Genomic DNA, 16,115 nt, shown 5'->3' on the forward strand with positions numbered 1-16,115 from the left:
GTTACTTTGGAAATGTAATAGGTTACAGATTATTAGTGACCCTATTTAAAATGTAATAAGTAATGTAACTATTTCAATTACTTAATCAAAGTAACTTATAACATTTGATTACTTTTCTAATTTTCTAAGGAATGTTTTCAACTGTCAGGGCAAGTGTATCCATTAAGCCCACCAAAATCTAAGTTCAGGTGTTTTTCATGGATACTGACATGATTTATAAGGGAGATCATTTCTTATAAAGCAAGCGTTATCTCATTTGAAAATGTATTCATTAGTTCATGTAGATTTTGGAATATAAAATAAAGTCAAAAGTCTGGCATAGGCTCAATTGACACTGTGACACCAATGAAGCCATGTGTGCTCCAAATAAGCTCACTTCATGATTTATTTAAAAAATATAAAAAATATATTGATTTCAAAGAATTAAAAACAGTAATATATGTATTCAGTAACATGTTAAATATTTTAAAATGAGGAAAACCCCTCCTGAGAAAAATCTTAAAGGTCTGACTGATAACCCCCCTTTTGTAATTTTCAACATTTCATATGCAACTACAATTTAATAACACATTTTTTCTCAGTAACTGTAACAGATCACATCAAGGAGTAAGTACCCATTATTATTTACAGCACCTTCATTAATGACGTCCTTTTCATGGCCAAATGGCAGGTTGATTAACTCCTGATCATTTTATGATGGGGTACTTCATGGAGGAGGTGGGAATAAAAACCAAACATAGTACAGATTTGAGCCAATGTCCTCAAGAACCACCTGTTGTGCTTGATCTACATAGTTGATCTGTCACACCTGGAGAGAAGACAGGAATGAATGATTGAGAATTACCTCCACCCATGATAAATGATGTTGTTGTCTCTTGAGCAGTCAGCCTTATTCCCCCGAGATGACAAGATAAATTAACTTGTGATTTCAAGATACGGCAACGAGATCACACAGCATTAAAAAAAATAAAAAAAATAGCAAGCACAGCTGTTCTCAGCCTCCATAGAAATGACTTTGTTTCGTGAGTTTGTTCCTATATCCCACAGCATAAGAAATAGCTAATGTTGTCCTTCCAACCACCAGTAATTCAGTTTAGGCTATACCTTTGACAGAAAAAAGCAAACACTTGCATTTGAGAAACTGGAAACGCTATGTGCTCTCTATTGAGGACAAAATCTGTAAAATCAGATAAGTTTAAGATAAGTGCCACTGAATTTCCACAGTCACCATTACAAAGCTACAAGATTTAGGCCACTTACATAATGAATTCCCACCCACAGCATTAAAATGAAGGCATTATCTTTATACTAGCATCCGGAAATACCAGTTTGTTGGGAGCACATTAATGCAGCATCATCCCAAGCAAAAAGCAATGTACATGATGACACAGCAAACTGTTGAATGACGCCACCTATCTGAGGAGCTGTGTGTTCTGCACATGTGCATAAAACTAGTTATAGACCAATGAACCACACTGACATCAGTCCCAAATAAGAATGTGGTCTCACGCCTAGCACTCTCACATACGCGCTACAGTATGTATTACAGCTTTTCTAGTTTCCATTAGAGTGATTAATAACCCCTAGTCTACTAGTAATCATTCTTCCTTTGTTAAGTTCAATATCTATATGTTAATACACAACCCTGACCTGGTACTATATACTGTAAGCAGTGAGTCACTCTGAGTATTGTTCCTCAGCATTGTGGGTGACTGTCAGATTTATGAATGTTTGAGTTTTTAGTTTACAAGAGCTGCTCTAGTATAAATGAAAACAGTTGAGTGTGGGCTGAATTTACCTTCCAAAAACAGTATAACTGGCACAAAACACAGCAATAAGGAGTTTATAATTATGTGAAGTCAATGCAGCCATACACAGAGAGACTGCAGCAGAGGGATAACCATCATATTATATTGTTAAGGCTGTAATGGAACTGCTGCCTTTGTGGAAATTTCTTACATTTCGCCAACATGATCTATTTTACATTTTACATTACATTTCAGGAACCTCTTTTTAAGTTGGATGATGAGCACTGGGACTTTTTCTCCTCGTTTGAAGTGTACATGACCAAATTGTATTTTAATTTACAGACCGCCGGTTATAGTTCTTTTATACCTGAGTACAGTGATTTTTTATCCTCACTCATTACTTTGGAAAGAGTTATTATAATTTTAATATTCACATATGTGACATTATTTGTAGCCTTGCTGCGGATTTTCTCAATGAGTCTTTTATGCGTTACATTTAAATATACCTTTAAACATTGGCTCTATATGCCTTATGTTATTGACCACCATTGTGTTCTGTTTTTTAATTTATATTCTCTGCCCAGTAAACATGTCAAGGTTAATTGCATCTTTAATGACCTTTAGAACAGCAGAAAGTTGTCTTCTCATGCTGAATTGTCTGCTCCACGCCTTTAGTGCACTTTGCTCCACCTCATTGAATAAAGTGGTGCATAGTAAAGTGAGATTTGTTCTCTCTAGCAATTCATGTCCCTGGTTAAATGACATATCAGTTGTTTCTGGTGTGATTGTTGGAGAGCAGAGCAATAGTGGAAATCCACCAATCTCTATGTTCACCGTCTCCATTACAAAGAGCTTTTAACTGAGTTTAACAACATGTGTTAAAGATGTGAGGGTTTCCTACTTTGCCAACCCAATTTCTGTTTTCTAGCTCTTAGTGAGAGCTGAAACTTTTGGTGAAGTGAATCCTGGCTCTGATGAAATCTTTGTGGCTGCTATACACAGTCATTATGAATAATGACAAATTCAAGGTAGACTTAGTAGTTACTAGTGGCTACAGGAGTACCCACTCTAATGATCTTCAAGGGATTTATAATTTTCAATTGACTAAAAGTGAACGATTAAATCTCCTACCTCCATGTATGTAATATAAATATATATGTGTAAAGATCTGTAAAAGTATAGTGTGCTGGACATTCCTAGTTTCTACCCTTTGACAACAATGAAACAGGAAAGAAAGTAAAAAGTGCAATGATTCAAATGTGAAAATGTATCCCTCACTTGTTCCCCCTGGTCTGTTGCATTGAACAGTACACAGTTTCTGGTGAAACAAAATCCTCACATTACTCTTTTCACAGCATAGTGACATTACACATAGGGTGAACTGAACACGTTGGTCTAGGTCTTCAAGGCCACATCTAGTTACAGTATTATGAATATTTACTGTACCACACCCTTTTCAATGCTATCAAAAGAGTAAATATAATGATTAAAATTGGTGACTAGATATTACCTCTGTGAAAATAACAAAATAATCCTGAATATCACAAGATCAACAAAGGAATTTAACTTATTATGAAAATGACCTTATGTTGTGAATAAATAACCACAGCTCAGATTGACTTCCACTTCATCTCTTTATTTAAAAACAAACAAAAATGACATGAGCAGTCAGGAAATTCATAATAAATACCGACTTTCAAGAAAACTCAGGCTGACAACTTCATTTCCAAGTTATGTTTTTTTTTTTTTACAAAATAGTTTAAATACTGTCACATTTAAACCCATTCAATCCTCATCATTTCAACATTTTCCCAGCAGAATCTGTTTTCCTCGCACTGATAGTGTTATTGTACATGAGACACATATAGAGAAACTGCAGCCTCACTGTGAAGTGTGTTAAAACACTAAACTTACACACCTACACCTGGTAGGTGATGCCAACTTATATTCTAGCTCCAGCTTTTTGCCGCACCTTGTTACGTTCAAGTATCTGAGAATCACAGTAGCTAAAGTCACCTTAATTAGGACTGTCACAAAATCCCTCAATATCAATATATGTGATGTGAACAAACAACACAGTATTATTAATTTCATGGCACTGGGTAAAAAAAAGAGAGATTCATTTCAATAACTATCAATTCTCATTTTAATTTATTTTATTTGAGCTTTAAAGAACATTTTATATGCTAAAGAAAAAGGGCTAATGAAATTATCCCATCTGAATTGGCCCCAAAGGGAAATTTCTGTCTAAAGATTATAAAATTGGTGTAAAACACATTGATATGCCCAGTTTGTCTCTACCATAAAACATTATATATAATTAACAATGTCAAATATACTAATTATTAAACTATAGATTTCCAATAGGTTTTTCTTTTGCCAGCTCTGGCTTAAATTCGCCTCATTTGCTGTTATTTTATAATTTAATAATTTTGGCTCATCTGAGAAAAATGGATGACCATTTAAACTGATCCTCTTAGCCCTCAGAGAAGGACCATTAGTAGAGTTTATATGTATGCAACAGACAAGCTGGAGACCTTTAGACATGTAAACTGCATCGTTCCTATGATCAGAATGCTTATATACTGACTGGTGCGGAGGAAACTGAACTGGCTCTAGACTCTCGTGTTTTCCTTGTAGGTATGGTGACGACACAGCACGAAATGCCTACTGTAGATTCTGGCAATTCGTCATCCTCAGTCCATTCATTGAGATCAGGGTTGTAAACCTGAATGCATTTCTTGTACTTCTTCTCACCTTCATTCCAGCCTCCCAGGACATACACCTTGCTGTTCAAAATGGAAATACCAGCTGTGCTCACTCCTGTGTGAAGAGGCGCACAGTAGCTCCACTGCCCATTCTGAGGGTTGTATGATTCGACAGCCAGGACATCTACCCTCTCCCCACGTCCTCCCAACTGACTGCCGCCGATGACGTAGGCGCGGTCTCCCACTGTGGCAGCGCAATGCCAACCTCGAGGTGTGCTCAGGCTGGTCTTGTCCTGCCAGGTGTCAGTGGACGGGTCATAAGAACACACGGCTCTAGAGTAGGCATTGTTGATGTAACCTCCAGACACAAGGATCTTGCCCTCAATGACAGAGCTGCCATGACAGCAACGGGGCACCTCCATTGGTGCCTTCATTTGCCATTGGTTGGAGGATGGCACATAGCACTCAACAGAGGCCTGAACACCATCAGCATTTCGCCCTCCAACAGCAAACAAGAGGCCATTGAAGATGTTGATGCTGAAGTGGGTGCGCCTTTGGATCATGTTGCTCAGATGAATCCAAGTGTTGAACCGGGGGTCATACCTAAAGTATGTGAGAGGGATTTACAGTCATTTTTTTTCTAACTTCACACAAACTAATATGACTGAATTAAAGATTTAAAGTGACAGTTCATTCTTACCTGCAGAAGTTGCTGACAGCATGTTTTGCCTGGTTCCTTGCATCATTCTGGTCCTCACCACCTGCCACATACAGGAAGCCATCCAAGACTGCCACACACTGATTAAAGCTCTTAGCTGGCATTTCTGTCAACTTATTCCACACGTTATCAGAGTCCCTGTAGAGGACCTCTTTGCTGAGAGATTTCTCTGTCAAGGCTGGGCGTCCACCGACTGTGAGTATCACCTTGAGGCCACCGCGTACCTTTGTTCTGCGTGACTGAAGGATATTCTGTTGGTATGGCAGCAGATGGTAATTCATGGCGTCAACAAGGAGACGGTGGCACTCGGAGTCTTGCATCATTCTGGGGACACTCTGGACATGATTCACCAGGTCTTGAGCAGAGATAGTGCCAAAGCGGATGAGTGTCAGGAGATCTGCTGCATACTTCAGCCTCTTCTCATCAAAGTCCAACCATTTCATGGCAATCTGGAAGGCTGTGACCTCAGAGGGGAGCTGCAGGGAATCATCTGAGAGGAAATCACTGATCTGCTCATAGGTGAGCTTCAGGAACTGCTCCATCTCAGAGAACTCAATGAAGTTCTCCCTCATGAACTTCTGCGCTGCTACTTTGGTTTCTTTGAGGTCGTAGGCATCAGCGATATTGGCCACATACATGCAATTCTCAACACTCAGCTCCTGCATGAGGAAATCGCTGCACATCTTCACTAAGGTGCCGATTTTCAGCAGCATGGCTGCGGCAATGGTGCTGCCAATGCTGTACAGCGACAAGGTGAGCTTTCCAGAGTATGCATATGTGATTGCTGTGGCGAGCCCGACAGGTGAAAGGTCATTAAGCTCAATCTTCTGAAGGGCTGCATCCTTCTTCAGGATGTTACGAATGTACTCACTGCAGGAGGCCATGACAACCCTGTGGACGTCAAATGACTTTGACTTGGTTGCAACCGTCAGATCACAGAGGAAACTGTCTTGCCTCATGGTGCTCAATCCTTCCAGGAGGTTTGGTGCATAGGCTGAATCGGTCACTTCAGTTGAAATGCAGTTGAAGCCATTTCCTCCTTCTAAGAGGGTGTTCAGCCCATTGATCTTGTTGATGGGGCTGTCCTCAACCATGATGGTCATTTCATTTATGTCTCCTTTACTCTTTTTGGTTGTCTTGTTCTTTTTGGGTGCCATGGCTGTTGCAGCACAACACAGCCCAGACCTTCTGCAAATATAAATAAAAAATGTCAGATTTTGAAGAAAATGTACCTCAGTTAATAATGATGCACAGAATGCACAATGATACATTGTGTAAAAAAATCCAAGTTGTAGCAGATAGCGTATGAATTGTATTGTATTTATTTATATAACACCTTCCAAGAGCAAAGACATATCAAAGTGCTTCACAGATGAAATAAAGCAGAGACATACTACACACACACTTCATACAATTACACATAGGTCTAGATTTAACCTGGTTTCATCAAAAGATATCATCATGGAATAAATAGCAGTTAAGAAACTTGCACACAGCCAAACTACACTAAAATAGCATATCTTTTTAAAACTGAGACTGCATTTAGTTTGAGGTCTTGTTGTCCTTGTACCATGCCCTTGACAGTTTTCTCTTCTCTCTCATGTAAGCAATAATGACAAATTCCTGTAAATGTTACTTACTGGACCTAAGGAGAAAAAATGCTTACTTTTTGGAGGGAGTAAAATGTATCTAGGCACAAACAGACACTGACACCTTTGAAAACATGTGTGGTGCCAGGTGATGCTGGAGGGAGTGAGTGCGTCAACATGCCCTGCTTCGCATCTGTCACAATTTATCAGCAGTATGTCCAGGAATAGCAACGCTGGATGGCTCACCCATGACGTTCCTTTTATAGACTTTGAGACAAGAGCAGCAGGCCTCATGTCCTCTGACTGTTTAAGTTCAACTTAGGGCAAATATTTATTTATTTATTTATATTTTATTTATTTTATGTAATGTTTGTATGCTTGTACTCCGCAATCAACATAATCTTCAAGAAATTTTTTTTTAATAAGATGACACTCTTCACTATTTACCTAGAACGCTGTCAATATTGAAGCATGCTATCACCATTATTTCTATAAAAACTCTTTTTTACCAAAATGGAAATAGCTTCAGACAATTTATTTGCCCTTTGAGACCTAAATAAGTGAGAAAATTGCAGATTTTTTGTTTTACAAAGGCTGACAAACAGCGAGCATTGACTGCACCATGCTGCCTTTTCATTGCTTAATGGCAAGGAATCAAGCATTGGATAATGCCACTTACCTGAGAAATGAAGTTGAGGCTGGTGAAGAAGGAACTTGTGCCTCCAGTTACTGGAGCAGGAGAGAGAGAGAGAGAGCAGTAGTTTCTCCTACTGAAAGAGACATGCAGTAAACTCCTCCTCTAGGGGGGAGAGTGCCAATCAAGTATTGTGCAAGGCATGTGGCAGAGGGCAGGGACCATACACTCCCCCAACATATAGTGTCCCACAATAGCCTCCAATCATTGATGTCAACATACTGCATGCATGAGCACAACGTATGTCCTCAACAGGACAGCATATGAAGTGTTTCATGTGGCCTCGCTAGTACCAAAAGCAACATCCCTTACAATCCAGTTTTCTGATATCTCATTTGAGAAAAAGTACAAGAAAAGATGATGTTAAAATGTAAAATGATTAAAACTGATATGTTATTGACTGTGCTCTAATAGGCAGCCTAAATGGAGGATGGCAGATTTTAATTGACAAGACATAAGCACCAATTTATCATACATATATTTAATAATCTCCAGAGATGCTGATACTTACAGTTCCCAGTGAAGACGACACACAAATGTCTGAGAAGAAAGAGGAAAGGTTAATTCCTCCAGTTGATAAAAAGCATGACAGCAACCCAACTACATGTCTAATTAACATAACAGGACTGTTTTTTAAAATAATATATTTTCCAAAATATAATATTTAATCAGCAGTGTGCTACAGATCATGATAATTTAATGACTGGGGCCCCCAGATATTTTTTGTCTGTCAGGTGCTTCATTCTGTAATTCCAATGTTTCATTACTTTGTCAATCAATTTAATTACTTGTTTTTTGTTTCTGTTTTATTTTGTCCTTTTAAAAATGCCAACATATTGTTGAGTACCCAATTTCACCTGTGCACATGTAGATTCAATTCATTGAGTTCATGGGTCAAACACTATCAGGTTGAGGGGTCACCCTGTCAGTTATTTTTGAAGGAGACAGATACAGAAGCAACACACACAGAATTCATTATGTGCTCTGTCGATGACCCCAAATTTTAATTTATAAAAAAAATATATATGCCAATTAATCAGTTAGCCTACCCCCAGTAGGCCTATCTCTTTGTATGATAAATATGTTGGTAGGATGAGAGTTATGGCATCTTATTAGCTCCTTTCACGTTACAGCCTTAAGAAAATAGTATCATGCCATGCATAATTTATTTTCAAATTGTTTCCGATAAGAGAGACAGCCATCTATAATGTCTCTTCAAGGACCAATCTACAGAGGCCCCTGTATAAGGCTCAATGCATAGCAGCAATGTACTCGCACATAATGATGGATGCGTCATTTATTCATAATTACACGTTTAATATGAACAGTCACATCAGTTATCCCGCATGTTTTCTGTCATTGCTTCCGTCCTTTATAATGCTGTCATCAGTGGGCGCGCGCTGCCTGGTGTGTGTGAACGGCTGCACCTGATTCACCGTGATGGCCCGCAGGTCTGATGTGGTGAAGAAAGTCCTGCGGTACAAACTTCAGCTTACAGACACAGCAGAGTCTGCTACGGTAGCTACAAAGTTTTATTTTTGCAGGCCTGCGCACAATAATCAGGGCAGAGTTGAATGACATGAGGACGCCAAACCTGTGCGCGCAGCTCCAGCTTTGTTTAATCTCTCTGATTTATTTGACAGCCAATGATTGCTCCCGAAACACTGATGCCATTTCGATATTTTCGCCCTCTAAGTTTCCTCCCTGTTACTTTAATTGGCTAAATCCCACCGGCTTTCATTAATGGTTTTGTGTCGTTGCAGTGTTATATTTAGAGACTAATACATTGCTACCGGTGGTCGACTTACTGGCAAATTTGCTCCCATGCACGACCAAATTTCACACCTACTAGATTTGCGTAGACAGAGTAAAGATCAATTCATTAAATATTCGGTAATAGGCTTCTCTAAATATTACTCTACTACCATCTGCCGTCTTATTGGACTCCATAAAAACGTATATAGACATATGGACATGGCAGTCTGACATAATCTCTATATTATGTTTTTTTTTGTCATTGACTGTGTGGGGAGAGGGGCTGATTGAGTGCTGTTTCAGTCATTGACATGTGTGCTTCTGCCTCGCAGCACTTTAGTGGGGGTCAGGCTGTATAAATGGGAGGGGCTTTGTTGCTAAAATTGGCAACTCCTGCAGTTGTTCAACTTATGGCTGCTGTCCATCAGCAAGTGAAGGTTGTTCTGCAGACCTATTTGAATCAGTTCTTTTTGTAGGTATTCTCAGAAATTGGCCGATATTAAGCTATTTAGATTGACTTCAAATGCTCACCTTTAAATCTCTCTGTTCAGTTATATAGAGAGGGTCTATATATCAGGCAGCAGTAGCATTACCCATTTATAGTTGACAGTAAAATGAGCAGCCGGAGGGGGTGTGTGAGGTTCCCATACATAGCTTCTGCTCTGAATGCACAGTCAGCCACTGTGGTGATCCAAAACAAGGACTGCCATATTTGGTATGTCAGGTTTTGTTCAATTTACTTCACTTTTTAACAACTGTTGAAACCAGGTTTAAGCACACTAGACATCTGCCCTACTCTGTTTTAAATGTTTGCTATAAAAAACACAAAAATGTGGTAACATAATCAGAGATATCATGTCTTTATTCATCATTCTCCAGGTTCTAAAAACCTTACAGAAACTCAAGGATCTGGATATCACATTAGACATTCTTGCTGTAAGTCTTTGTCTCAAAAAATAGATAGTGTGGTGATATGTTGGTGGTGTGGGAAATTTGGATAATGCTTACAAACTTTAACTTAACGATCTTCCTGAACTACACTGACTGGTGTCTATGCGTAAATTAGGAAACTGGAATAGGCAAAACTGTGAACTCCCTGCGCAGACATGAAGAAGCTGGAGAATTTGCCAAGTCGCTGGTTAGAGGATGGAAAAAACTGGTCCCTAAGAATCCCACAAGGTGCTGTGCATTTAATTGCTTACTTTTCCTAACACTATACTGTATAATGCAATAGATTGATTGATGTGTATTTTATTTTTAATTCTTTATCTTGAATTTCTTCTCAATGCAGTGTCACAGAAGACGGGACCATGTCAGACAGTATGTCTGTTAAAGACAAACTGGATGACCAAAATTGTCCAAATGATGAAGGCTTGACAATAGAGGATTTAAACAATAATTGCTTTACATCACATGGCAAGAGTCAGGAAACTTCAAATGAGCCTTTATTCAAAACGGGTAAAAGAAAAGCTGATGCAGAGAAACTGTGTGAAGAGCAGAAAAGAAAAAAGGACCGGAATGAATTCCAGAATATCTTGGAAAATGTTGAAATCTTGAGCAAAAAAAACAAAATCCAAATTCAAGATCATTCCAAGGAGAGGAACAATTATGATGATAATGACTGTGATAGTGTGCTTGGAAACAAAAACTCAGTGGACACTATTCAGAAATCCAGGCCTGACTCCAACGAAAAACTGGAAAGCAGTTCTGATTGTGGAGGTTTTGGGTCAGAAAAAGAGCCAAATAAGAAATCAAAGCCATCAAAGGTATCACTAAAGGATGGTAAAGAATCTTTTTCATATGACTCCAGTGACAAATACTCAAAAAAGTCGTTCAAACTAGGCCATGTTGAAGAGGACAGATCTTCAGGAATATCAAGTAGCTCAGAGGCCCAAAACAGAAAAAAGAAGAAAAAAGAAAAAGAGAAGCACTCCAGTCATAAACGTGAAGAGTCTGAATATGCAGGACATTCAAAACCCCAAACCAAAAAGACCAGAAGAACGCACAAAGACAAAAAAAATGCCAGTGAGAAGACCTCTATGTCTTTTGAATCTTACTTGAATTATGATGGGAATGCCTCTAAGAGGAGAGAACGATCAGGAGCAAAAAAAATCAAGAAAAAAGTAAAAGAGGATCTTGGTGTGAAACCTGTAAAGTCACCAGTAAAGTCTGTAAATGCTCTCTCTTCAAAAAAGGTATTGTTGACTATGATCTAAAAAAGTAAAGCTTTTAGAGAACAGATCATGATTGCTAAATATTGACTGATAATCCCTCATATTTTAGCAGTTTAAGGAGTCTGTAATGGACTGGGTCAACATTCCTTTACCTGCGGTTCTGCCTGAGTGGGAAAACCCAACCAGTGTTGAGTATTTTGAGAGGAAAGGTACAGTATGAATCAACAAACAGCTTTATTTTCACACAGATAACTTGATTCTTGATTCTTGACACTTGTCTTTTTGTCTTTACAGTGGAGAAGGACTCTGATTACTGTGACATGCCTGAGGAGTCCGCAGTCTTCACTGGTCAGCGTCTTAACAGGAAGATGCAAGTCTACTCTGGTGCCAAAACCATCTTCCTCCCAGCCATGATGAGCTTGTACCAACAGTGTATCCGCACACTACAGAACAATATCAACTGTGAGTAAAGCCCAAAGGAACCTTGTGAGGGGTTTAATGTCTCTCAGTTTGTTGGATTCATATTTAGCCCTGGGGATCTCTTCTCAGTGCTTCATGAAACTGGTGGAGTCCCATTTGAAATCCTTGAGCCAGTGCTGGAGAGGTGTACCCCCGAGCAGCTGCTGCGTGTTGAAGAATGCAACCCAGTAAGAGTGTGAAGTATAAATACATTTAGAACAGACTTACAATTAGTGGCCACTTTTAGTTGCAGTAGTCTGTTGTTTATTAAGACCATTAGATGTATTGTACCAGAGTTAGTTTAGAGCTAATTTCCATGTGCAGTCTCTTCAGTACATCAATAATAAAACATAACAGCACAATAACAAACAGTACAAAATAAAAAAACACACAGGACACATACACAAAATACAAAGTTACACACAATAGTCAGTGGTTACAGAGCTGAGAAGCTTTTGGCAAACTTTTTACAATGTGGTTTAAAGTTTTGTGACTTCATTAGAAACACCTGCCTGACACTCAACAAAATATGGAAGTAATTGTTTTGAGGTTTTTAAGTTGATGGTGACTTGAAAGCTTCATGCAAGTAAGATTTAATAAGCTGTCTTTCTGCCAAAAGCTGTCAATTGCCTGTGGCAATGATGCAACCACACCTAGCAACAAAAATCCTGCCACATTTAAATGTCTTGCACAGAATACTGTAATATTTAGTTAAACAGTAAGCAAACATCACGACCTCATAACAACTACAACAACAACAAAATAATAAGCTGTATTTATTGAGTACATTTCCAAATAAAGTTACTAAGTGCTTTACATGGTTAGAACATTTAAGTACTACCATTTAGCAATAAAATCACACAAACTAAATAAAACATATATAATGCCCCCAGCATAAGATAAAAATAGCAACAGCTGTTACTTGGAAATAAAAGTGTGGTAGGCCTACCTATGAAATGAAATTTTGAGAAGTGATTTAACAAGAAGTGTCCTGCGTTATATGCTGAAACAAATTTGATCTGTTATTGAGCAGGTTTACCTATAGTGGTCACAGAGTGTATGTCAGTTTATTCTGAATTTATAGTTCCAGGTTTATACATTCTGTGGACTTTAGGTTGAGCTGAGAACATGTTACACATATTTTAAAAAGTTCCTATTAGAAAGATAGCGAGAGAAACTTTGGTTCAAGTGTACTGGTATTTCTTTGTTGTATTTTGTTGTATTCATTAGTTTGTTTCCACAGATCTATGTCGGAGTGACTGACCATTTATGGGGGAGACACTGTCAGAGGGACTTCAAGGAATTCAAACTTCAGGAGTATGAGTCATGGAAAGAGATGTACATCAGACTGTCTGAAGAGAGGGAGATTAAACTCCAACGGCTGACTAAAAGCATAGTCTCAGCTCATTCTAATAAGCCTAAAGGTGTGTACTAAACTTGACTAAAACCTCTTATAAATAACTGAATCAAAAGGTCGGCAGGTGATTCAAAACACATTTTGTCAAATCCTAAATACATCCACTTGGATATAAATGTAAAACATTAAAATGTGAAGACACTTTATAGGCACTGTATAATGTAGAAAAACATTATTTAGCCCTTATAGCGTTTTGTACACTGTGACGCTTTTTTTAAATTCAGGTCGGCAGGTGAAGATGGCATTTATTCACACTGTTGCCAAGCCACCGAGAGATGTGCGAATTCAGCAAGAAATTCATGGAACTGCTGTTCAGCAGCCTCATCAGCCCAGGTGCAGGTGGGTCTCAGCATCCTAAATACAGAGTCATTTCTGCCCTGTTTATTAGCTTGTGATTTGTTTCTTTACCCTTCCTTTTTTCATTGATTAATTTAATGTTGTTTTCCTAATCGTAGGGTTAATAAACAAACCAAAGAACTGTACGAGGGCATTGTTTATCTTTGGCTAAATGTGAACATCTGGTTAAGCCTCGTGCTTGCTCTGCTCCTCTTCCACATAAAAGCCCCTCAACTACAAAATGATCACTCAACAACAGCAGCTTAGGAGGGTCATAACCTGTCGGAGACTCATGTGATAACAGTGGGTGAAAGGCTTTTGCCGTGAGCTTAGCCAAACACAGGAATTGGAGCAATGTGCTGGATAAACTGGTTTTATGTTGGTTAGAGACAGCCTTGTGGCCTTTGTTGTCAACTGATGCTACAGGGATGTTATGCTCATTAGTAGCAGAGTAACACTGACATAACTAATGTTGTGGTTAAAAAGAACAACCTAAAGCTGGACCAAATATATTAGAAATAAATACTGTAATTTTTGTTTTTTTTTTTGTTTATTTTTGCGAAATTCTTGCATTGTGCTGTTTTATTATTTCCTCAATTTCCAGCGTCAAGGTTCAGGAGAACAGATCAAAGCCGAGTTCTGAGCCCACCAGGTCCAGCAGCACCAGTTCAGGGGCAAGCAGTACACAAGACGCTCGCAAAAAAACCCGTGAGACAAGAATATTGTTGATGCAATGTTGTTGTGCTGCAACTTTTCAAACCTGTCAAACTGGTTTAGATACTTCTTGCATTTTTCTCGTGTTCATCCTGTCAGTGTATTCAAAAGTCAGGCTAAAAGTTATACAAATAGACTGGAGTAATCATTATAACTGACATTTTAATTGACCTTACTCATATTATATTAATTGAAATCTTCTTTTCATTGTTCCTACAGGAGTTGCCCCAATGATGGCGAAGTCCTTAAAAGCATTTAAAAAACAGCTGGGACGCAGATAAATGCTCTTCTATGATCTGGCTATTTTCAGTGTGTAGATGTGGGGAAAGTGCACTCTAACTTTGGACAATAGTAGGCCTATATTCACCTTAAATTACTCTATTTTCTCTAAACTATTACAGGCAGTTGCCATGTTTTTTTTCTCTCAAAATATGAATGAACTTCACTATTAAATAGACGGCCAAAAACGCAAAATCATGTGATTTGATATTTTGTTTGTTTGAGCTAAACAAGGTCATGTTGGTTGGTTATTAAATGGGGTGTGGCTCCCTCTAGAGGATGTATGGAGAAGTGCTGTAGTTTCTGTATTTCTGAGATTATCTCAATAAATGACAGTTTTGATATTAATGTATTTTGATAACATTTCTTTCACCTCTTGTAACACTAAATTAAATCAAAGTGAACCTAAGAGCGGTGTTAAAACTGATCACAAATTCATACCTCTTAGCATATTTGAACAGGATTTTAATGTTTTATGTCAAACGGTTTATGGAAATAGATGAACTGTACTTTCAGTCTATGCTGTTTGTGTGTTTAGAAAAATGGACTTCAAAAAAACACATGGACAGATAACAAAGGCATATCTGTTCATCCATATTCTTGTTTTGCAAGGTCCAAATTTGTTTTCAGCCACCTGGTTTTCAGTCACAGTTTTGAAAAACCAAATATTTCTACAAAATGTGAAGAAAACACCATGTCAGCGCTTTATAGTCCCTATGTTGTCATCTTTAATGGGAACGGCATCTGCTGGCTGCCACTTCTCAAGGTCCTTTCCTGTCTATTTTTGTTTTTCTGGATATGTTGGAACAACTGTTGGCGATATTAACATGAAGGCCCTGAAACTGCTGCAGCCTTCAGCACCACCTGTGGCAGCCTGCTGAGACTGCATCATTAATCTTTGCTCATGTTTAATTTATTGGTCTGGGGAAAAAAGGCAAACTTTTCAATAAGCTCACTTGGAGGCTTCTTGAGGTTCTTTATGTTTTTATTTCTTGTGAATTAGCAGACGGTAGTGATTTGAAGGTTGTGATAGAGCAGCCTGTTTATTATCTTACATATAGGTGAGCATATTGCACTCCAACTCCAATAGTGACCATTATCCTATTTGTCAATTCACTGAATGTCTATTAAAAGTAGACAGCTACTGGCTGACATCAGAGCAGGGGCCTAACTAACCTGGCAGGGAGTGTAACATGACCTGAGGCTAATTAGGCCGTCGTACCACAAGGCTGGAGCTGACCCTGACCTCTGACTTGGAAGCAAGCAAATTGAAAAGAACAAACGTTTCAATAAAGAATGACATGACTGTGATTTAATTTAGAAATTGAAATCAATGCAACATCATGTATTGCGTCTATAAAGCTCAGTTACGGAGCCTCTGCACAGGATGTGACATGACATTATGGGACACATTCCTAGTTGAAGTGGAAGCTCTTGGACACAAAATAAAGCTATTAAAAAGCAGAGAGCGCATCGCTGAGAAAGAGTAAGCAAGCACTTTCGCAAGCCTGGAAAACTAACAGT

At 38.5% G+C, this 16,115-nt stretch overlaps 2 protein-coding genes across 3 annotated transcripts; one reads left to right on the top strand and one right to left on the bottom strand.

Annotated features, from left to right (window-relative positions):
- Positions 1-3,599: 3,599 nt before the first annotated feature.
- On the bottom strand, positions 3,600-7,474 carry klhl31 (kelch-like family member 31). 2 transcript variants are annotated; one of them, XM_053333195.1, is made up of 3 exons: positions 7,443-7,474; positions 5,157-6,362; positions 3,600-5,059 (listed from the first exon to the last, which is right to left on the bottom strand). In XM_053333195.1, the coding sequence occupies exons 2-3, from the start codon at positions 6,329-6,331 to the stop codon at positions 4,327-4,329; spliced, it is 1,908 nt and encodes a 635-aa protein (XP_053189170.1). In that variant the 5' UTR covers positions 6,332-6,362; positions 7,443-7,474; the 3' UTR covers positions 3,600-4,326. The 2 variants fall into 2 exon arrangements, with proteins under 2 accessions (XP_053189170.1, XP_053189171.1); XM_053333196.1 differs by having other exon boundaries at positions 5,157-6,359; positions 7,443-7,448.
- A 1,423-nt stretch (positions 7,475-8,897) lies between these two features.
- eloal (elongin A, like) lies at positions 8,898-14,593 on the top strand. Its single transcript, XM_053332633.1, has 11 exons — positions 8,898-8,975; positions 10,092-10,148; positions 10,279-10,391; positions 10,504-11,407; positions 11,499-11,595; positions 11,681-11,848; positions 11,936-12,033; positions 13,089-13,269; positions 13,487-13,601; positions 14,203-14,306; positions 14,532-14,593. Exons 1-11 carry the CDS (start codon positions 8,898-8,900, stop codon positions 14,591-14,593), a joined length of 1,977 nt encoding a protein of 658 aa, XP_053188608.1.
- Positions 14,594-16,115: the final 1,522 nt, after the last annotated feature.

This window comes from Scomber japonicus, chromosome 14, assembly GCF_027409825.1.
Source record: "Scomber japonicus isolate fScoJap1 chromosome 14, fScoJap1.pri, whole genome shotgun sequence".
NCBI classification, from domain to species: domain Eukaryota; kingdom Metazoa; phylum Chordata; class Actinopteri; order Scombriformes; family Scombridae; genus Scomber; species Scomber japonicus.

Excerpts from the sequence above, each read along its gene's own strand:
- klhl31 (XM_053333195.1), bottom strand. The coding sequence starts at position 6,331 with ATGGCACCCAAAAAGAACAAGACAACCAAAAAGAGTAAAGGAGACATA. Across the intron at positions 5,060-5,156 it reads GCTGTCAGCAACTTCTGCAG|GTATGACCCCCGGTTCAACA; the intron begins GTAAGAATGAAC and ends CACATACTTTAG.
- eloal (XM_053332633.1), top strand. The coding sequence starts at position 8,898 with ATGGCCCGCAGGTCTGATGTGGTGAAGAAAGTCCTGCGGTACAAACTT. Across the intron at positions 10,392-10,503 it reads GTCCCTAAGAATCCCACAAG|TGTCACAGAAGACGGGACCA; the intron begins GTGCTGTGCATT and ends TTCTCAATGCAG. Across the intron at positions 12,034-13,088 it reads GTGTTGAAGAATGCAACCCA|ATCTATGTCGGAGTGACTGA; the intron begins GTAAGAGTGTGA and ends TTGTTTCCACAG.